Source organism: Larus michahellis, chromosome 7 (assembly GCF_964199755.1).
Source record: "Larus michahellis chromosome 7, bLarMic1.1, whole genome shotgun sequence".
NCBI classification, from domain to species: domain Eukaryota; kingdom Metazoa; phylum Chordata; class Aves; order Charadriiformes; family Laridae; genus Larus; species Larus michahellis.
This window is the reverse complement of record NC_133902.1, coordinates 17,895,218-17,917,331: the sequence shown is the minus strand read 5'-3', so window position 1 is coordinate 17,917,331 and position 22,114 is coordinate 17,895,218. Positions and strand designations below refer to the sequence as shown.

General features: G+C 41.6%; 1 protein-coding gene and 1 long non-coding RNA gene across 3 annotated transcripts in view; one reads left to right on the top strand and one right to left on the bottom strand.

The window, feature by feature from the left end:
- Window positions 1–22,114, bottom strand: part of LOC141746467 (uncharacterized) — a 67,512-nt gene that overhangs the window by 5,203 nt on the left and 40,195 nt on the right. The window contains exon 2 of the long non-coding RNA XR_012588368.1: window positions 3,030–3,116. This is a non-coding gene — a long non-coding RNA (uncharacterized LOC141746467). The remainder of the gene's footprint in view (window positions 1–3,029; window positions 3,117–22,114) is intronic.
- The window catches only part of DRC11 (dynein regulatory complex subunit 11), a 110,175-nt gene that overhangs the window by 55,472 nt on the left and 32,589 nt on the right, over window positions 1–22,114 (top strand). For both annotated transcript variants that reach the window (XM_074595003.1, XM_074595004.1), the window contains exons 7-11: window positions 219–303; window positions 7,766–7,885; window positions 12,725–12,800; window positions 16,803–16,909; window positions 17,119–17,214. In XM_074595003.1, the coding sequence (XP_074451104.1) occupies window positions 219–303; window positions 7,766–7,885; window positions 12,725–12,800; window positions 16,803–16,909; window positions 17,119–17,214 (484 nt within the window). The remainder of the gene's footprint in view (window positions 1–218; window positions 304–7,765; window positions 7,886–12,724; window positions 12,801–16,802; window positions 16,910–17,118; window positions 17,215–22,114) is intronic.

The following is a 22,114-nucleotide window of genomic DNA, read 5'->3' as shown; positions in this document are numbered from 1 at the left end:
TTCAGTGTTTGACAGGCCACAGGACAAGAGACAGGCTGGCAACTGTTTTAATTAATTAATTTCATGGACAAAAAGCCACTGTCATAGGAAGCGATCCAGCTCTCTGTTTTTGTATAGCAGGTAAAGGAGGGTATGCTTTCCCACCGTCTAACATCTTTGTCAACCAGATGAAAAATTATGGATTTTAATTCCTTTTCTATCTTTTGTTTCTCACACAGGCATATCCTAGGCAAGTTTCCTGACTATCCTACTAAAGAGGCAGGCGGTTCAATGGCTATTCTTTCCCAAAAAACTCCAGAGCAGGTACTGTCACTCCTCTAATGAGAAAGATTAATGGGATTGGGCAAGGAATTGTCCCAAAACATGTCTGTTTATTTAAGTAGCAATTTTTAATAAAAATGGCCTCTAGAACTCCAGGAGCCTTGTGGTTAAAGAGCTTTTTTGCTGCAAGTGAAAGGATTGTTTTCTTCCAAGGTAAACCACAAAACTCACATACCAAAATTTGTTCCTTTTCAGGATGCACATCTACTTAGTTGTGGCAGAAGGTGCTCAGGCATGCAAGTTATGGACAGATAAATATCCAAGGGAGCTCAAAAGAAAGACCTCAGCTACAAAGAGTTTGTCTCCTGTCACAAAATCCACGTAGTTAGGCCGGTGCTAGCTACTATTAGAAATATATATTAAATGGTTTAAAGAACCTTGGTTTAAAATAGGCATCCAGAGCTACCCCAGAGGCTGAAATAGTGTGTTTGTATTCAGTATCAGCACAGTCTAGCAATAATTAGTTTAGCTTAAGCAGAGAAGAGCGTCTATGCAGGCAGGCCTACATCTTGAGTTACTGCCAAGGGTCCATTAAGTCAGCTTAAACAAGGGGCACGTTCAAGTGAAGGAAGTATTTTAGTTTATCTTATGTATTTTTGTAGTGAACTCATGTTTTCCTGGTAAAATCCCTCTTCTGGCTTCTCTGGCTAATAATCTCTTCCTCCGATCGTCTGGGTGTCATATAGAGAAGGCGATTAAAGCCTGTTGAAGCCGGGAAGGCAGTGGTTGGCACTCGGAGCCAATTCCACTCTCCACAATGATCTTAGCAGGATGATGAGTCTGTTGAGGGAAATGATAAACAGGAAGCCCTGCACATGGGAGCAGGATTTGGCCCCTGAGTGAACCAGGCGTGATGGCTACCTGTGGGTTAGAAAAACTAAACTGTCAAAAAATGACCTCTGTGGTCCTTAAAGCTCCCCTGTTGAGACAGACTGTTGTGTTCATTAGCTGCCTGCGACTGATATCTACCACAGGTATGGTAAAACAATATTTTGGATTCAGGCCTTCCCAGAATCATAGGGCAAAGCTCAGGGCATGCCAGCAGCATCTGTGGTGTTTGAGGGGATGCAAATATAAACCTGCCCAGCATAAAGCACAATACTCTCATCATTAGTTATTTTGCTTACAAAACACGCAAGAAAACTGCTACGAATAGCTCTCCATGCCTCACGGAACTCCGGGCATGCTCCTGGTTTTAGCCAAGTTCAGAGTAGGCTAAGGTCAACCCCACCAGCCTCTGTATCTAAGCCACGATGTTGTTCAGTCCCAGACAGAGTGAAGGGGACCCGTTGGTTAAGTTTTCAGCTTCTAAAGTAGAAACACATGGCAGAGTCAAAAGAAGGCTTTGTTGGCTGCTCCAAGCAGCAGGGGAGCCACCCAGCAAGTACAGCGTATTGCTGGAGCAGGCTTCAGGGGGCTTTAGGCTAATTAGATCTGCTACCAACAAGGATAAACACAACTCAGAAAGAAAACATTACAAGAAATTATACAGAGCAAAACTGGATAAGGTAGTAGATTCTAGAGAAATATATTCTTCCTGTCGTCCTCCCATCTTTGAATTCCTACCTTCCGCTATTTTGCTGTCTTTCCTGGGCATCTGCTTTTTCTTTGCATTAAAAAAATAAATAGATAAATAAAGGAAGCCAAAAGTATAGTACCTGGAAGGAAAAAAATGTAGCTATTTTCCTTGCAGATCTTCACTAGCAATTATCTGATTTCCAAAGATTTTCAGGCCCATTTTTTTCCTCCCATTTTAGCCAGCACAACCAAGAGCAAAATGTTTTTTCCCATAACCTTAACAGATAACTTTGGCAAAAGAAAGTTCAGTACATTCGTGATTTTACCTGAATGTCAGACAAGTAAAGTATTTTTTGTTCATCTGAGTCAGCCTGCATATTAAAAATCCCTAAGGCAACTGGTTTTGTTCCACACTGGTCTACTGGGCAACATAGTGAATGAAATCCTGGCCCCATTGAAGTTAATGGGAGTTTTGTCCTTGACTTCAGGGAAGACGAGATTTCACCTCTTGTATGTATTAGCTTCTGTGAATGGGTTGGTTACTCCCAAGTTAAACTCCATGAAAAATCCAGACCGAACTGTATTTAAAAAGTGAGCATTTTATAAGACTTAGGTAAAGACACTTTGGGGAAAATAAAATACAAATTAATCACTTCACGAACCATTGCTGCATTATTATATATTCTATATTTCTTTAGCCTGTGACAACTCTGACCTTACTTGACTTTGTAATGGAGCTGGCCTTCCGCACAAACTGCTTTCATGACTTTTGACAAATACCTTTCAAAAAGGTATGCCAAAGAGATCCCAAAGCAAAGTACTCGGTGGTTTAGCCAGAAAAATATGTACTGTCTCTTGACTGGAAAGAAGCTTTTCTCTACTTTAAATACTCTTCAAGAGAAATTTAAGATTCTGAGACATCAGTGTAATCTCCCTGCATCTGTTCCAGATGTCTATCCCTAATGGTTTTTTATGTTTGGCTCCGGAGATAATCATCAGATGTGACAATTTTTAGCTTTGCCCTTATACTGCTGCCAACAAAATTACGATCTCTTCCTGTAGTTCATTAAGACTCATCACCATGAAAATAAACCAAGAGAGTTGCCATTTAGCAGACACATTCCCCCTCTCCCAACTCCCCCTCACTTCCAATAGTAAGTAACTTGTCGGAAAAAAATATGCTTACTTACCAAGATTTTGGTGGTACATTCAATTGCTGCGTGGAGGTCAAAGTCATTTCCACATTACTGTAATCGCAGCATCTGATCCAGCAGCATCTAGAGAAGGGGTGAGAAAAAGTATGCGTTAGCTGTCGTGCAGACATATGCTCCTGGATCCTCCCTTGGCACTCTGCGCAATGCTATGCTGCTAATTAGCGTTCATTATTACCAACAGCTAAAGATCCCCACGAATCCCAGAAATCTGTTTGATTGTGAATGGAGGTGCAAGAGATTCCCAGTAGTTAGTTAATATTTAATTAACATCCCTGACTATATCCCAGGTAGGGACAGTAAAATGCTATTATGTGATCAAGTACTTCAATATTCACACACGCCCCCAAATACCTTACTTATTTTTACCAAATGAATGTATCACAAATAACTTTAAAGTGTCAGAGGAAGTCTCAAAAAGCTCTAGAGTTGTACTTTTTTGTATCCAGCATTTTGCAAACATACTTTTATCCCACCAACAAATACACCACATGTACTTTTCAGTAATAGAAGTAGATGCCTACAGTTATGTTGACCTTTATTTCCTGTGTTCCACACTACCGTGGATGCTCGTTTTAGAAATTACCAGGCTGGATTTTCACAAGTGCTAAACACACAGTACCATCAGCTGGAGCTGGGCACCTCAAAGCCTTAAAATGTCTTGATTATTTCAAGTTAACCATGCAGGAGGTTGGAAATGGTACTCAGTCTCTGTTAAGATACAAAATGGGCAGATGCGTTCACCTCCAGATGATTCACTGCAATGAAGTCATACAGCAGGTAGACTCCTAGTCCAGCAGCTCTACCACCCATCTTACCTTAAAAAAAAAAAAACCCAAGCCTACACCGAGCGAAACCAACAGATTTTTCATAAACACATTCAACGGAGACTAAGGTTTTGAAGTGCTTGCCAGAAAACAAACTGAAGAGTGAAGGAGTTTAACTGGCGAGTTAAACTACATTTGGGCAACATCTGCCTGATGAAAAAAAAACCTAGATTGTGTATCAATCATGGACTGAAATTCACGACGCTCAATTAAAGCCAACCCTAAGATTTTGCAAGATCCTATATAAAGCTATGAAATCCTACCTAACATTTTGAATTCAATTCCTGCAAGAAACAGCTCACTCAGGTCATTTTTAACGGCTTAAGCTTTGCTTGCAGGTGCACACCCCAAGAGTAAACAACACTCAGAAATGCTTTGCCCAAGAACACTACATTGTTAAAAGCTACACAAATGGATTTGCCTGCAAGAAGGAATGAATCCAGAACACTGCTCCTCAGCTAGCTCGATGGGACAGAGCCCCAGGCCCGCCAGGATGAAAATAACCTCTCCAACTGACAAAAAAATAACATCACCTTACAGGAATAAACCAGCTTATAGGAAGAGGTGTAATTAAGTGTCTTCAAGTTAGGGGGAAGCATGTTTACAGCATACAGCGTGTTATGTACAAGTGACACAAATGTGCAGTCCAACGTTTGGCATGCTGCTCTGGGACACTGGGATGGCACCTCTTCCCATCACAGTCCTGTTTTCTTGAAGAAACATGGATTTTATTTTTTTTTTGATCTTAGATTTCAAAATAGCTTCTTCCTGTAGAGTTAATACTCAAAGAGAGCATTTTCTCTCCAGGAACACGAGGCTGGGGGCGTATAAAGTGTTTCTGTTTAAAATGGTTTTAGAGACAGATTTACAAGATTCTGAGGCTGTCTCTCACCTGCTGCAGCTGGAGATCCAGAATTCCCAAACTTGCTCTATTCTTACATTTCTTTTATGCCCTCACCTCCAATACATACAAAAAAGTTCAAGTAAGGTCTTCTTTCAAGGGATGAGGGAAGGGCTTATTCTTGAGGAAGAACGTTTACCTCAAGCATTGGCTTGCCTGAGCCAGCACCAAGCTTTCTGTGGCTGAGGACCATAGGACAGGAGTGAGAGTCCTACCATCGACTGTGGATTCTCCTATACTTGACTCATGAACAAACATCAGGCATCTCCATTCATGGGCTGCACTCAGTTTGAGTTCCCCTCCCTTTCCCAAAAAAAAGGGGGGGGATTTGCACTGCAAGAGTTTGGAAACGCACTTGAAATGATGTAGAACAGGAAGAAAAAAAAAAAAAATCAATTTGACTTTCGTGGTATATCAGTTAGAGGGAAATGTCTATTCTTCAGTAACACTTTCTTCCAAGGCTGAAGAGTTGGCACCAGCACGACAGGAGTCCTACAGCATGACTAGAAAAAAAGGAGACTAAAATTCATGTATTCTTACTGAGGCATGTTTTCTTCCCCAATATTAAGAGTTTTCTAAGTGCTTTCAGAATCACTTCAAAAAGAGGCAACCTAGCAAAGAAAAGGGCAGAAGGGCAGTCTAAAATAATTTAGGAAGACATCTGCTTTTATTTCCACTACGAAGTTTCTTCGGGGGGGGGGGGGGGGGGGGGGGAAACTGTATTATGATGTGGGTGAATTGCTTAGTATCTCAAACTAACCTTTACTTGCCCTTCCCTTTCTTTCCTCTTCTTATGTCAGATTCTTCAGGCATCTTCTTTTAGCTGGAGGGGAAATTGTTCTGTATAGAACAGTACAAACTATTTGAGGTTAGATACACAGCCAGCTTCACCCCGGCTCCTGGTCCTCTGCAATTTCAGAGCTGCTTAGAGCAGAGGTGAAAGCAGAGCTGGAGAAGCCACGCCGAAGGAGTAGAGAGGAGAAGGTGTATCTGACACGGAAAAGGAAATATTATATTTGCTCTGTCACTCTCTTTTGGGAAGCAGAGAGCCACCTCAGAAAAGTCGGGCTCCACACACTGATGGCATTGCCAGCCGCGTGGCTTTGGAGCATTTCACCAAAACTGCTTGGCATTGCGGACTACATATACGTTTGGCCAAGGCATCCAGGAGAGAGACTGTAGGGGTGTTATTTGGATGTGGGCAACCTCTGCCTGCAGTCACCGTGCATGTTTCTAGACTTGGCTTTTTGCGTTGCTGTGCATGGCACTCGGCGCTAACTGCAGGCACCGCTTTCCTCTGTTTCCTATGGGAGTAGTTACTTCAAAACTTAGCACCATAGCTATACTGCAGCTCTGAAAATAGTAGACACAAACATTTTTTTCTTGCCACCTTACAAAACTGATGAAGGCAGGGCAGAAGGATAAGGACAATTTGACAGTTCAGTCCCATTAGAGCAGGTTCACGAGAACAGAAACTCTATATAACCCCTTTCAGTACCATTCATCTCTATAAAGACATGAAAGTAAATAATTCCAGTGTAAATAAAGTAAATAAAACCCATGAAAGTAAATAAATCCAGAGGCTGGATATACTTAAAATATCACCAGTAGAACTCAAAAAAAGACTGCTTAAAACCTTTTGTCAGCAGCATGTGTGCTTGCATTTATCGTGCTGGATAAACTCAGCCCTGGAGACGCTGGAAATGGTTAGGGTTACCCTTTGGTGGGCAGTCAGAGCCCCGGGTGGAGGTGACAAGGCTGGATTTCTAGCAGGGTACTCGCGCTACAGTGGGGGATACACTTTGAGTAGCTCTGTTGGTTTTGGATACACCAAGCCTGCTGGGACACTAAAAACCTATTTTGAACTCTAGTCAATCTGTGAATCTATCCCAGGGAATGCAATGCTTCACTGCTTATCACCGCAAGCTATGACTGAATGGTGCTTGGTGTTTAAATTACCATATTTAATTAAATGTGAGATACTGAAATGCTTGGGGAAATCTACTAATGAAATCTCACTAGCTGCAAAGTATAGCCCTCATCATCATTCCCTTTCCACTGTCCAATCTTCAACGCATTAAAAGGCATTCTTTAGAAAACAAGTATTTTTACTGTTACAGGAAACATGTCTTACAGTCGGAAATTTTTTGTTTTCTGCTTTTTCATGGTACTGCCAATATTAACGGTCTATTCATAAACTCCAGCAGCCACAGATTTTCTGATTTACGCTCATCTTACAAAAGAACACGATGAAAGTTGCCTTGGAACAAGAGAATGGTAGAAGCAGCGAATTTCACTCTCCACCTTTTTTGCATAATAAATGGCCAGGAACTAAAGTTACAGAAATTGATGTACCTGTGCCCAGTTATCAGCTGCTATTGGCTTGCAGGGATAAAGATGCCGGGCAATCCACGTATATCTATCAGAGTTTGTCACAATATCTCTACTGAATCTCTCTCACCCACTAGAACAATTTCGGTCTTTAGCCACATATTGAAATTAGACGTGCCCCAGGGCATGCTCTCAAAAAATCCATCTCTATAAAATCAATCTGCCTTGGAAACACTAGGACAAATTCATAATCTGAGTCCAAGTCCAGAGGGAACTTTAAGTTGTACGTCATTAGGATATTGTGCATCTACGTGGTTTCAGGAATTTGTCTGACTCCATAAAAGCCCTAGCAGCTTGGGACAGAAGTCATCTCTTTTCCGAGGATATACTGGGATAGTCAGCACCTATGTTAAAGTTTGCAGGGAGGAGTGCCCTGAGCACAAATTAAAAGGACTTCTCTGTAACGGTCAGCCACTCCAGAACTCAGAGGGCTACCAAGCAATGTGTTGTGGGTATTGTGTTTCCCCAATATTGGAAAGCTGAAAGCAAGGGAGGAAAAATACATGCTGCTTCATAACTCTTACAGCACATGTCTAACGCACCTTGCACGTGAAAATATTTGACCAGCTTTTCGCATTCCTTTCCGTCTCTTTCAGGTTGCTGCAGAACTGGCTCTCAAAAAAGAGATGGCTTTGCAGAAAAAAGCCCAAAAGGAGAAAAAAGAAAAAGAGAAGGAAAAAACAAAAGGAAAAACGCCACAGAAAACTGGAAAGAAAGTAAGTCTTCCTGCAGTGAAAGCCATTAGTTTATGAAAACAGAGCCAAACTCCAGCCTATTCAGCCATGTGTGGGCAGAGGCTATTAATTTACATTAGACTGGTCACAAGGCTTCAGGCTTGGGTTCAGAAAACAGAAGAACTGGCTGAGGCCAATCCCTCTCAGCCTTTCCATTACCTTGAGGTGATTCTGGGGAACTGAATTTTACCTTTCGTATTTTAGGAATGACCATTTGCATGGCCATGACTCAGCTCAGTGGGAAGAGCTGATGTAGGTGCGGGACTGCCAGAGCCAGAGATGAGTGGAAAAAATACACTTTATGGCTTTGACATTGTTGCCAAGACAGCATGCGTGCACTTTGCAAAGCACCATTGCTTTTTTTGTGTGTGTGTGTGCAGACAACAAAATGGTGCCCAGATGTCTAACCAAGCATTTCCCCTTTTCGTGTTGGGTACAGAGAAGTTAGTTACTGCCATCCCTTCCCATAAGAACTAGGAAATGAGGACCTTAGTCTCAGTCCAGTACCTGCATCAGAACTTGCATGTCTTTCAAACTAACTTAGAAGTACAGTTCCATATAGGCCAACTGCTTCTTTTGTACCGCAAGCCGATATTTTGTAAGCCTGTAAACAGCAGTCGTGCATTTTCGGTCCACATTCTTTGGCTGTGAACTCTTTGCTTCAAGTCACAGCGGCCACCCACCTAACGTATGATATATTCCCTGAAGTCTTTGATATACTAAAGGGCTGGTTTCACAGGAGGTATGCTTCCACATTATTTCAGGAGCAGCTTCGTTGAGGAAAACACCTGTGAAACAGAGCAGCGACCAAAGGGCACCTTTAAAAGCGAGCTATGCAACAAAAAAAATGTAGGCTTTTGCTGAAGTGGCAACTTTTGTTTCTCATTTACTTTATCGTATAAACAAAGTTGAAACAATATATAGTTTTTTTAATAAGGGTCATTAATCTCTCAGCAAGTATGTGGAGGAGAGGGGTGAGTTTTCTGGGGCAAAACTTACTCCTCACTGCAAGTTTTACACAAATTAATTTTCATTCCTAACCCTGGAACAACCATATAACAAAAAAGATGCTTTTCTTGGACAACATCCATCAACCTGGCCAAAGCTCTCCTAACAGCTAGCAGGGAACCTAAACTACACGAACTTAGGAAGCATCAGTCTATCTAATTTGGAGGTAGATATCTAAGTGTTAACTTATAACTTAGATAGCATCTTTGCCAGATAAAACCACTGTTTGGGTCGTATGAAACAAAGTTTGGGGTTTCGGGAAGGGTTGCGTTTTTCTCCCTTCATAAATCAAGAGGCGCAGCAGGCTGAAGGAGCAGCAACCCAAAATGTGTTTTCCAAGCTCTTTAAGCCTGATCTCGCATTGCCAACTTGGAAGGGCAGGGGCTGCTTCTGTGCAAACAGGACGGTTTTTTAAGTTCTGGTGACACGTGTCTTCAGACAGCCGTTTGCCGTCAGGGTGACACTGTCACAGGGTGTGTTATCACAGCATTAAGTGAAGGCATCATACTGCCTTGATAGTGATTACTGGTACCACACCTCCTTGTATCTTAGCAGCAGAGCCAACCTGGAGGAGCAAGAGGAGAACGAGGAGCTCGATGCCTGCAGACCTAAGCCAAATAATACTGATACCAACTTGTTTGTTGTCCGTAAGACTTCTAGTAACGGGTCTCAGTGCTGAGTTCAGCTCTGTAGGACCACTTCAGGGTGTGACCCCTTAAATCAGCACTTGCACTGAAGAACTCCATGGGAAAGATCAGATAAAGTACCTGTACGAAGGCAATAGCTTAGAAAAGCTTTTGACATCAGAGACTTTAAAGTCTCTTGTCATTCACATTTATAGAACCCTGTAACATCTCGGACAGCCCAGTTCCTTTGGAGGGCATTCACGAGGGTGTCCTCTAATGGTTTTCTCCTTCTCCTGTCCTTGCTCCTTCCCAACTCAGCGGGCCCAGAATAACGCCCTGGGATGCCTCTGGTCTCACACAGACAATGGAAAAGGCTGTTCCAGATACTTCAGTCTAAGTCAAAGTGAGATGCTAATGTTCAGGCTCCCTAAAAACATCAGACTCAACATGAGCTTTTGAAACTGGATGGCAACTCACCTATCGGCTTAAAAGCCTGACTTTCCCAGGATAAATTTGATTCCTTGTTGGTTTTGCACATTTCACTAGATAAGAACCAACAATACCAAAAAATTAATCTCAATCCCCTCGCAGCCTCTGCAAGGTTGTTTTGAAATGGGGTGAAATAACAGTATAGAGCTCTGGGGCTTTATGACTTCACGTCGTTCTCATCTCTTCAGCCATCACAAGTCCTGTCAAGTAAAATTCTGAGCCATTATATCAGGTTCTCTATGGTTCATTGAGAAAGAACAAAGGAAACATTCTCTCCAAGGTTATAATACTGACAGGGGAAAAAAATAGTATCTAAGACCAGCTGAGAAGTATTTGGAAAAGTTCTAACAGCAGGACTCTTATTAAAATAAGTATAGCCTATAAGTCATAGTGATGCAGGCAGAAAAAAAAAGCCCTGCTCCTAACTTCAGCTCTTAAAGAAAACAAAAGTTTGATCCCAGAAGGAAATTTAAATATTTCTGAAAAAGCCTGATAGCAATCTTTAAAAAGGCATATTTTGTATCAAAGCAACTTCGTTTTCTTTTCTCTGTAAGGTGCTGATTTGGTTTCCCATTGGGCACCTAAGGGGGGAAAAAAGAAAACAAACCAACAAAACCGTTTAGCGCTGTACGATCCCTCTTTTCAATAGCAGAACACGTTAGACCAGTCTGGTCTGCTTCACCCAGCGCCGTGCTGCAACCTGTCTCGCTTCCCAGACACACAAACAAGGCTGCGCATCCCTAGATTTCACCCCGAAGCGTTAAACAGCGAGAAGCATTTTACCCCCAGCGAAACCCATTAGCAAAAAACAAAACAAAACAAAACAAAACCCTACCTCCATCGCAAAAGCGCACACTGGAATCAATTCAAAATTTTCCCTGCTGCTGCATGAGAATCACCCGGTGTGGGGCTAGGCTTTGGAAAGCTTCAGAAATATATTCAAAGTGTTATTTCCATATCTCTGCTTAAATTCAAAACGTATATTGTTGGTTCCAGGTGTCTTAGTGCTTATCTCTGCTTAGATTCAGCCGTGTATTGTTGGTTCAAGGTGTCTTAGCATACTTGAACAAGCGTGGAATCAATCAACTGAACGTAGAAAAATACATCAACTGACTTCAAAGGAAAAGAAATTCTTTACATTAACTCTTAACGCTGTTAATAGAGGCAAGAGGGAATACAGAACAGCATTCTGCAACCGCCCTTTAAACAGCGGTTTGGATTAAAATCAATGAAACTGACACAACGCTATTATTTACATCAGTGTATAAAAATCATTGAAGCTAGTAATTAATATGATTTATTGGCTTATTTGTAACAATAAAAGAAACATTAATATGTCCTATGCTATTAAGAGGCTAAAAATGAATAACCCGTTTTTAGGCTGTTCTGGGGTGGGTTCTTTTTTCTGCCTGTGTTTCTAAATAGTTAGCAATTATCAGTATTTCCTCTTAAAACGTCACGATTTGATCATTTTCTATAAAATATCACGGGAGATTGTTAAAAGGAATGTATTCTGCCTACTGCAAAAGATGCAAGGATGAATTTCAAAGCGCCGCACCCTGCAAAAATTGAGGATGCATTAGAGTAACTGGGAATTTGAGTTCTGGGTGTCAAATCCACCAACACTCGCTTATGCTTAACCAAAAAGGTTCTTAATGTTTGGTGAAGAAACTCCTGAACCTTTCAAATATATCTATAGAGCATAGAGGAGAAGTGATAAACGTATTGAGGTTTCGCATATCCTTCTGGGCCCAAACTTTAATTACTGTAATAACACTCTAATGAAAAATAAATACTCAATACTTCACATGACCTGGCCAAAACTGTATCTGCTGATAGCAGGTATGCAACGGCACCTAACTACGGAGGCATATTTAGGGGGTTTGTTTCATTTTGGGTGATTCCAGAAGCTGTGCTTTCTATCTCACTGATAACTGGTGACTTACAGACTACACACTGGTTAGCAAAGCCTTCTACAACTTGTGCCGTCTCGCATAAATCCACATTCACCTCCTCCCCAAACAGTCAGCTAATTTCTCACTAATAACTACTACCTTACTGACATTTTGAGGGCTTAACGACTGACACAACATGAAGAAACTGTCATTATTTTCTGACACAGTTTTTCCATCAGAAATACTGGTTCAATGAGATTAAATTCTTTCAGGACCACGCCAATGTTCCGTTTACTTTACACGGGAAAATGTCAGAGTGCCTTGATAAAGTTGAAACAAAATATTTTGTTGTGCAAGGTACACAAAGATGACTATTTTTCTTTCTGATTACAAATTAAAATGAGGTTTCAACATCTTGGAATTATCCCCAAGTTGGGAATTCCTTTTGAGTGTGGGGGAAAAACAACAGAATAAGAGCAACTGAAAAAACAGCAAGGTGATTTCATTTACATGTTGCAAGTCTCCTACCTATATTACATGTCAGAACAAGGTTAATTCTTGTAATCTTAGTAGTTCAGCTGATGAACTGACACCCTCTCTTCACTACAGAAGGTAAAAATTCCTTATAGCCTGCTAGGAATATTTTACTTGTTGAATCAACGCTGTCTGATTCCTCAAATTAAAACGAATCTTTAAAAATCCAAGGAAAATTATGACACTTACATACTTGCAAAGTTTCTACATCTTAATAATTCTAATTTTTCTTTTCACCCACACCCTGCTTCCCCACCTCCCCAATCTAGGAAGAGGAGGAAGGCTGGAAAATGGCTCCCAGTAATTTCCTTTCAATAATGGAGGAAGGAAACAGTCAATACAAAGGTCAGTAGAAAAAGATAACAATTACAGCTGGAATGTTCTTCCAGTTCAGCTTAATCTGAATACCATTTCTATAAGGTCAAGCTGGGCAGCTGCCCAAACTACAGAACATTAGAGAAATGAGGACATTAGGTGAAATGGTATTTAGGAAAGGGGTCTCTCAGTACCTTCAAGTCTTAGGATTCTCTCAAAATCATCAAGCTAATCATACAGGAAGGTACATTTCCATGAGTGAAAGTGGCCAAACTGGAACAAAGTGCTTAGATGTACATGCAGGGCCTTCCTTGGATTTTCTGAGGGCAATAAAAATGACATCTGAATAGCAAATAACTCAAAAGCATTATACTATAGATCAGAATCAATTTTTTCACTTTCCTGTAACTCTTTATCCTCTCTTCCTCTCACTCATGGAAAGCATCCACAGCTTCATTCTCCTACAGTCTACAGCTAAAGAAATTATTTTTGATTACATGTTTCAGTAGGAGGGTCATCTTTTCAAGCAGGGCCATGAGAAATGCTGCTGGAATATGAATATACTTGCTTTAGTCAAAGCATGTGGAACTTAACAAACATAATTCAAACTTATAGCTAGGAGACTGGTGGTTTTTTCCCTTTGAGAAAGCATCCAAAACCAGGGATTTTTCAAGTTTAAAAAGCGGTTTGCACAAAAGGACATCTTCCTCTTTTCCATCTCTCTTCTGCCCTCTCCTCTGCGCTTGATACCTTCGTCTGGCTCCTAAACACTTGCCTTCCGCGTGCTCCCTCGATGCACGAGGGCGTCAGCGATCCCTTCTGCTGGAGGTGAGCATGGAAGTCAGGCACTGGCTGAAATGGGGAGGAGAACCTCTCCCATGAGCTACAAGCAAACAGCACGATAGGACTCCAAAGGTCAGATAAGCCAAACTGAAGTCCTCCGTTGCAAAAGTGTGCCTGATCAAAGCTTTCAGGGGTGATTTTTCCCCTATTTTATGCAGATTGTCTTCTGAAAGAATTATTAAAAATATCTTTTCTGCTCCCCGCTCTGCAGAGTTAGTGGCTTGCTAAAATTCTTCATACGAACAATCTCCATTATTTTCTAAAACAACCTCTAAAACACTTACTTTATATACCATTGTTGGAAACGGCCAGTTTCTGCGTGACATCTACTTTTACACACGTGGAGCAAATGTGAGCAGTCTGAATCATTACCTCCATCTTCCCGGTGTTTATTTTTGCAGTACCCTGTGCTGTAAGGCATTAATGTGCTATTTTCCCCCCATTATACAGATGGCCAGTTGATATTTGACTTGCTCGGTGTTGCAGAGCCTATTTGAATTCAACCCAAATACCCCACGGCCCAAACTTTAAGGTGTGGCGATATTACGGATTTTTAACCAGGCATCAAAAGGTTCCAATCTTTTTGCCAGGAGGTTGAAAGTAGCCATTTTAAGAAAAGCCTCATGCTTCAGATAAATATATTTCAATCATTAGTCACAAGCTGTTCTCTGAAGTTCAGGGATGTTGGAACGACCTACTAGTCTGCGGAGTGAAAACCAATACCGCAGAGATGGTGCTGTTAGCAGTCCCATTAGTGGAACTGGGCTGTCTTTTGAGTCCGCAGCTAGGGGTATGCATATGAAATAATCCAAAGATAAGCATGCACTATTTTAGAAGAGGTGATATAAATTGCACTGCGTACACACACACACGCAAAAAATAGCTCCCGTAGCTGGATGACCCTGTCTGTAACAAAATACCAGGCTCTTTTGACCAGCCAGTGAAAACATAACATCCTTACCCTCCTGACCTTAACTTTAAAAATAACTCTGAAATATTTTGTTGATCTATAAAAGAACAACATAGCATCTAACACCTATGAGTTATTGATCTCTTTTCTAAAATTAGGGACCTTTAACCTAGCGGCTAATAGAGCACTCGGAAAACTCATTGCCAGGTAATATCAGAGGCAGCTGCCTAATCTGCAGGGACTGTCGCTGGTTTGCCTGCAGTGGATATTAACTGCTAATCAATTTACAAAATGATAATAAACAATTATGAAAACAGAATTAAAAAAAATCTATGGATTTCTCTATGAAAAAATAAATATCTAAAACCTAGTACTCCTGTGAAAACATAGCGCTTTCAACCTGTTGACCCAAGTCAGGAAAGTGTTTAAAAATTCACATAACTCCCATGTAACAGACCCTTTCCCCAAGGCTGGAATTCCAGGCTGGTAACCCTGGAGGAGGTACCTTTTAACTAGGGCAAATCAGCTTTCCCTCTTGAAATATTACATGACATCTGTCATGCCATCTGATGACCTGCAAGTAATTTAAAGAAATTAACGCCTATGCCTTTGTGTTTCTTTCCTCATTACCAAAAAAATCCACTTTCCTTCTCCATCTCTACCCATTTGCAGTTAGGAAATTAAGACTACTCACCTGCAAAAACTATTCCCTATGTGTAAAGCCACAAATACTCTGCACGTAATTGGACTCTGAAAATTCATAGGGGACGGAAATAGCAACCAGTGTTACATTAACTGGACTAAAACTTGAATGATGTCCTGTGGGTACTGTGAAAACCTCCCTGAATTTATAGTGCCTCAGAAATGGCAGCGGGTAGAGAAAAGAGTACCCTGTACAAAACAGATCCGTAAAGGAACCTGTGCCTTAAAGTGGAAAGCTGTCATTTTCAATCATCTGGAAATTGAATTAGCACATACTGCTGGAGATTAGCTGTCATTTATAAAGATACTATCATGGCTCGAAATGCAAGACGTGAATTGTCTTCCTTCAAACGAGCTCAAAAAATGTAGAGAGAAGAGAGGCATTTCCATTAAAACGGTACCTTTTGCTAATAACGGAGAATTCAAATAAGCACTGAGCTTGCCAGACTTCATTTACCTTTATTTCTAAAGAGCAAATTGCAGTTTTCCACAACAAAAATAAAGTAGCTAATGATCCTGAGGTGCAGTTATTTATTATAAGCGGCGTGGTTTAGGTTTTTTGTTGGGTTTTTTTTGGTTTTGGGGTTGGGGTTTTTTGTTGGTTTTTTTGTTTGTTTGGGGTTTTTTTTTGATCATCAGTTTGCATAAGCTTGCTTTGTTCCTGGAGTTAGGTCTCCTTATTACTTACCCTGTGCACAGCACTAAGAAATAAAGGTGCTATGTCAGGTGGGCCTTGTCCCTCTTTGGAAAAGACTTCAGCTGCTTCTCAATTACTGCACCAAGCTTAAAACTCCCCAGAGAGTTAAAACTCTGTGTCCCTTGTGAGTTGGATGCAGGTTGTTGCTGTCAGACTCCCTGTCCTCTCACTCCCATTTCCATGGGCTCCATTTATGCCTATTCCAGTGCTCCTGGCCCATATTTCAGCCTCAGGCTAATTACTACAAAGGCTAACTAGCAAGCTTACAGCAGCTTTAACTTAGCATTAGATAACTGAGCAGGAGAGAACAAGGAAAATTCCTGGTTTTAAATTAAACACCTTCCTTTGGTCCCCAAGCTTTCATTATGCCAGCCAAGAGTCATGCATACAGAGCACGTTTCTAAGGACAGGAGTCATCTTTGACTTCTTCACGGTAAAGATTTAAGCACGATGCTGTTGAAGCAGTGAGGAAGAGAATGCCAACATCAGGCGCGATGTGGTTTGGCCGATACTGTACTACCTGCTCTTGAAGGCGAACGCCACTCCGGGCCTTCAGCTTTACAGCCCAAAAACGACAACCTCGATATCCCATTATCCTCCTGAAATCTCATACCAATTTATGGCCCAAGGCAAAAAAAAAAAAAAAAACAAAAAAACAAAAACAAAAAGTAGTAAAAGAAGTTAACCTCACGATTTACGGATCCTAACACAACAGGGCTCTGAACTTGGTAAGGGTCCATAGAGCCTGCTACTTTCATACACATAATAATTTAATAAAGGCTGCCTACAACTACCTATTTTTTGCCTCTACAAGCAGTTGGAGAAACCGATGGCTTCTGTAACTTTTCCCCCCTTTTTTTCCCTTTCTTTTGGATAACAGCCGTTTGGCAGAACAGAGATGAGGGATGGGATTTTCTCCAGGATCATGACCCGGAGCTGATCAAAGAGGAGAAACGGGAAGAAGTGGAGGAAGAGATCAGAGTGCAGGTGTGCTTACAATAGTAAGAGGACACTAATAACGTGCCTTGCCTGGGTATATTTCTCTACAGCTGTAAGAACTGGCCCTGGCATAGACCTTACCTCCTTCCAGAGTCCCTACTGTCTGTTTTTTGCTTTAACCCTTGTTTAGCTGAACATTTGTCTCAAGCGTGGTGGCAGAACAGAAGACTTAGATTCAACTGTGTTTGTCCGGGTAGGTTGATGAATTGATGCAACAGAAACTGGAGAATCTCAAACTGGCTGTGGATGGAGAGAAGAGCAACAAACAGAAAAAAGGAAGAAAGAGTGAAAAGGTAAGAGCAGCAAGTTGGGAGAATTCAAGGTGAATCTCCCATTTTCTGCCCAGATACAGCAGTATTCACTGCAAACCCTAGTCTCACAGATACCCATATGAAAACATCCGCCCTTAAACATTTACTGACTCTCAAGTCAGAAGCATTTAAAAAAAAAAAAAAAGAAGCATTTAAAAAAAAAAAAAAAAACTATTCACCTGTGGCTTTTTTCAGGGCCTTTTCCCTTTAGCTGTTGTTATTCCTTAACCTTTATAAAAATTGCTTAGGAGAAGTTGAACTATTCCAGAGATAAATCATTACAAGATAGATCCGATTTTCCAAGAAGGATACGCGCTCCTTTGAAAACCTGTGATCCAATCAAACAGGAAAATCCAAGCAACCCCTCTCTAAGGTGACAGGTTCAGGCTAATGCAGTCTTCCAAGGCAGGCATGGATCTGGCTGCCAGTAAGTTTTCCAGCTGATGGCTGTTTTCCTACCAGATGAGGGCTGGTTAATGTGTTTCAAAACTGTACACCAAAAAAAAAAAAAACCAAACCCCAAAATTCACTTTGAATATTTTCATGTAACCTTTCATTTATCTCTAACACATAGATCATGGCCAGCCAGGCCACATTAATTATGTTACTACTTACTATTGAAGGGTTTGGAAACTCGCAATTGAGGCAAGTTTCTTTAGGCACATAAAATAGGTTAAAGACATACAATACTTTTAATGTGTGTTACCCAGTGAAACACAGCACATGTCGTGTTCACATGTAGTTCCACAGCAGTACCATATGCAGAGTTCCTTACCCAAGCATTTAAACTACAGATCACATCAGTGCAAAATAACTCGGAGCTTACAGACCCTACCGTTCAATCAGCAGATCCACTGAAAATCCTCAGGGCAAAATAGCCAGCCCTAATCTCATCTTGGATTTCATCTCTATAATCCTTTTAGCGTGCAAATACTTGCTGTTGCTGTGCTTCTGCTCAAATTATCTTTGAAAGTGCTCTTTTCACCTGACAAACGTGCGGGGGCAATTTAATAATGCAAGACTGGCGCGACTCTGAAAACCGATACCAATTGGATTGCTAAATCTGTTTCAAAAATAGGGAGGCTTAAGATACACAGACAAAATATGGCAACAGTCTTCCCAAAGTTGTGATGGGCAGATGCAGTTAGATCAGCTGGCAGAACTGCTTCAAAATGTCCCACTGGAATTATAAAGCTTTGTGTTAGGGGTTGGGTTGGATCCCCCCCACCCCACCCTGGCTTCAGTGATAACGTTGGAATGGTTTTGGGTGGAGGGAGGTTATTTAACTTTTGTTTTCCCAAGTTGTGCCAGTAGCCTGAGAGAATGGCGGGGAGGGGAGAAGGGGGGAAAGAAGTACTAATTAAATAATACAAGTTCCCTAAAGATTTTATCTGATAGGGAGGAAAAAAAAAGAAAACCACACAGTTCTATTTTAGGGGTGGGGAGTGGAAGAAGATACACAGTTTTAGTCAAAACACATTTTCCCTGGGCAAGCCTATTTGAAGTGTTCAATTGGCATTGGCAAAGCCTTTTTCTAATTAGTATTTGCATAAATATCTCAGTCCATAAACCAACGCAGCGCATGCATACCTGAGCACACAGACTTCAGATCTGCTTTATGAAAATCTGGCCAATATAACAAGAATAATATGAGCTGGAAAGTTTTGGAAGCAGCTCATTAATTTGTTATTCAGAAAAAAAAAATAATCCTCTAGTTTTTCAAGGCCATATCCTAGGTCCCGTACGTCTACCCCCAACTACACAACGTGAAATAACAGTGGGTTTGGGTCCTCACTGTAGGCATGATCATGTTTGGACCACGATGTAAAACTTTTTGCCCAAAAAGAGATATTCTGCAAAGAAAAGCATTCTCGGGAGGATTCAACATCAGAGAAATCCAACCTTTTTCTGCACTCCGGCAGTGGGAATGGGCAGCAAGGGTAATTCCTCTAAGTGAACTCTTACAAGTGGAATTTTCAGTCTAGGGGCAGAATGTCTAGGGGTGTCTAGGGCACCCCTAATTCACGATGCCGCATTTGGCCGCCCCCAGTAGAACTAGGGCTTTTTTTGTTGTCAGGGAACAGTCACTACCCAGAGGTGTACAGGATAGATGTCCTCTGCGTTTTCCAGCACACCTTAGGATAAGTGGTTTACAACTTAAAAAAAAAAAAACCTCTGTCGAGTCTGTATTTAAAAAAATAAATAAATAAATCTGCCTGATCCACAGGAAATAATTTCAGTTTGAAATCCTTTTTGGAAGTCCTTTTTGTGGGGAATCCAGCAAGGATATTTTAGAATTGGACTCTAAAAGGAAAGCATAAGGAAGCTAATTGCTCCCTCCCAGTCAGTGTTTGAGGTGTCTCAGGTCTCAGATAAACAAAATTTAACAACTCCAGGCGTATGTGTAGGCCACTCCTTTATTTCCATGCACTGACTTTCTAGGCTGAACTTTATCACTGGCTCCCAGACCTTCAAATACCACTTAATACTAAAAGCTGACACTTAACCCTATCAAGAATTACTTTTCCTGCCCCTAAGATAAAGCGCCCTTTTGCCACCTTTGCGGAAAAATCATTTTGGGTGGAAGGACAAATTGCTTTTCACATTACAAATGGGTCTCCAGACCATTAGGCTAGTCTGGAAATCCTTAAACTGATTAGATTGCACGTAGTGTGCAACAAGCCACACTTCTGTCATTTGAGGCATAAATCCTGTGCCTCTATTTGTGTTGGAAGCATCTCACCCCACAGATTGTCCCACTTATTATTTGTCTTTGTGGTCCAGCATTAAGTATAGAGCGCAAGCGTCCTCGTTAAGAGACACACTGTGCTGGGCTCTGATTGCTCCAGATAGCTCCTGCTCCGATGACTGTCAGAGGAGAGGGGATAAGGATACAACAGAAACAAAGGAACGTGGTTCAGCTCTGCTGTAAATTGTCTTTTTCTTCACTACGCACAGTGGCAGCTGGTCATCTGCCCAGCCACGGATCAGCACGCTGGGATTGTAAGCGCCTGTGTAAAAGCAGGCTGAGGAAAGACCTGAAGGGAGGTTGCCTCCTAGTGAAGGATATGGCATTGATGCCTAGGAAGGCTGGCAAAGAGAAGTCAGAAGGTCTAAGTCCCCACCCAGCCTCAAGGAGCCTGTTATAAAGTACCTGAAGTACTAGCTAGCGTTTTCCAAAGTATTTGATTTCTAAAAAGTTGGTGTCGCTCTTGTGCCAGCACAAACTTTTTAGTGAAATGCTGTGAGTCCATCCCTTTCTGCTGACAGCCCAAGCTTCTGATTTGGGCGGCTCAACAGAACCCACCAGCTTTACAAGTATTTCTTCTAGATGGATGCCACGTACCCAATGGGCTTCGCAGCCAAAGGTGCTTCTCTTGGGAGTCTGTAGCCAAGTAAACCACCACAGACTTGGCTCTTTAAACTGGCTTTACACCCAACATAAGAGCTGACAGGTCAGCTCTCTGCAGTTACTGACCTGGAAGTTACATTTGAGTGTTTATCAGAGTGCTTTTTATCGGGCCCATTGTGCTGCGTTTCCTGCTCTGCTCCCCCAAGGGTTTGTTTCCCATCCAACTGCAGGTAAAGCAACCATTGCAAGTGAACGCCCCCACACATACACAAAGGCATGGCCAGAATTCAGAAAAAAAAAACAGAAAGAGGTGACATGGGAACCTAAACACGTAAAAGTTGCTTCTGAAATAGGCCTTACTAGCATCTCAACGTGGCTTTAGATACCCCTTTTTGATGCAGCCAGGCAGAAGTAAAGAAAAGCGCGAGAGGTTAACTATAGCAACGGCTACGACAAGAATATGGACATCAGTCAAAGACTCTGTAAGAACAAAGCCATAGTGAATAAGGCCAGGAGACAGGCTGGGCCAGAACTGAGGAAAGGCTGGGTTTGAGGACAGCAATTCACAATCCCAGTTGGATTTTCTGTAGTTGATGGAGATTAGCGCCCAGAGCTCTCAGCCAGCTGTGGGGGGTGGAACCTCTTTGGTTGATGTAGCTAAATCCAACAGGGATTACAGATCAGAGCCCCTCATTCAGCAAGAGCTTAATAATCAGCGGAAACATCTTTCTCTAAGGACTTTTTCAGTATGAGTATGAGAAGCTGCTCTCTCTATCTTGGTATTGCCAGAAAAGACTTCTCGACTCTGGAGCAAATCTGCCCTTGCTCAGACTCCCATCCAAGCATCACACATGATCCAAGGAGTCCCCTCAAACACTTCAGACTGCTGCTTATACACTGTCATTTCCCTTAAACCCCAGGAATACTTTCCTGTTGTTACTTTCCACATACTTGGTGGCAGAAGCTGGAGACAGCCGATGGCAGCAGGACTTGTATCGTCACAGCCAAAGAGTGACGCAGATCCTGCAGTTCCAACATGGAACGGTTCCCTCAATGAGATGTTTTGGCTACCCTCTCCCTTCTGGTGCCAGAGATGACTCTCTGGCTCTGGAATCTGCTCTCAAATCAGGTCCGTGTTTGCTCATAGCAACCTCTGAGCTACTCCAACCATTTCCATGAGCCTACACGGTAAGACAAGATACCACGCTGAGAACAGAAGGTCGTCTTCTGTCATCTGCCAGCTAATAACTGATGCAGTTCACTACATGTGACTTACCAAAGCAGAAAATAGCCGAGTAAATGGATGGCTACACAGAAGCTAGACTGACATTTCAGAGATAGAAAGAAGGAGATTTCCATTATAAGTGATGAGCGTGTTCACATTCATTAAACATTATAATTTTCTAAATAAAAGCAGTTCCCAGTAAGACATTTTGGAGAAAAGCCATTGTCTACAATTCATATTTCCCCTTATCGCATCTCAGTGTTTGCCAAATTTCCCATAAATGCTGATGTTAATTAGGAAAACAC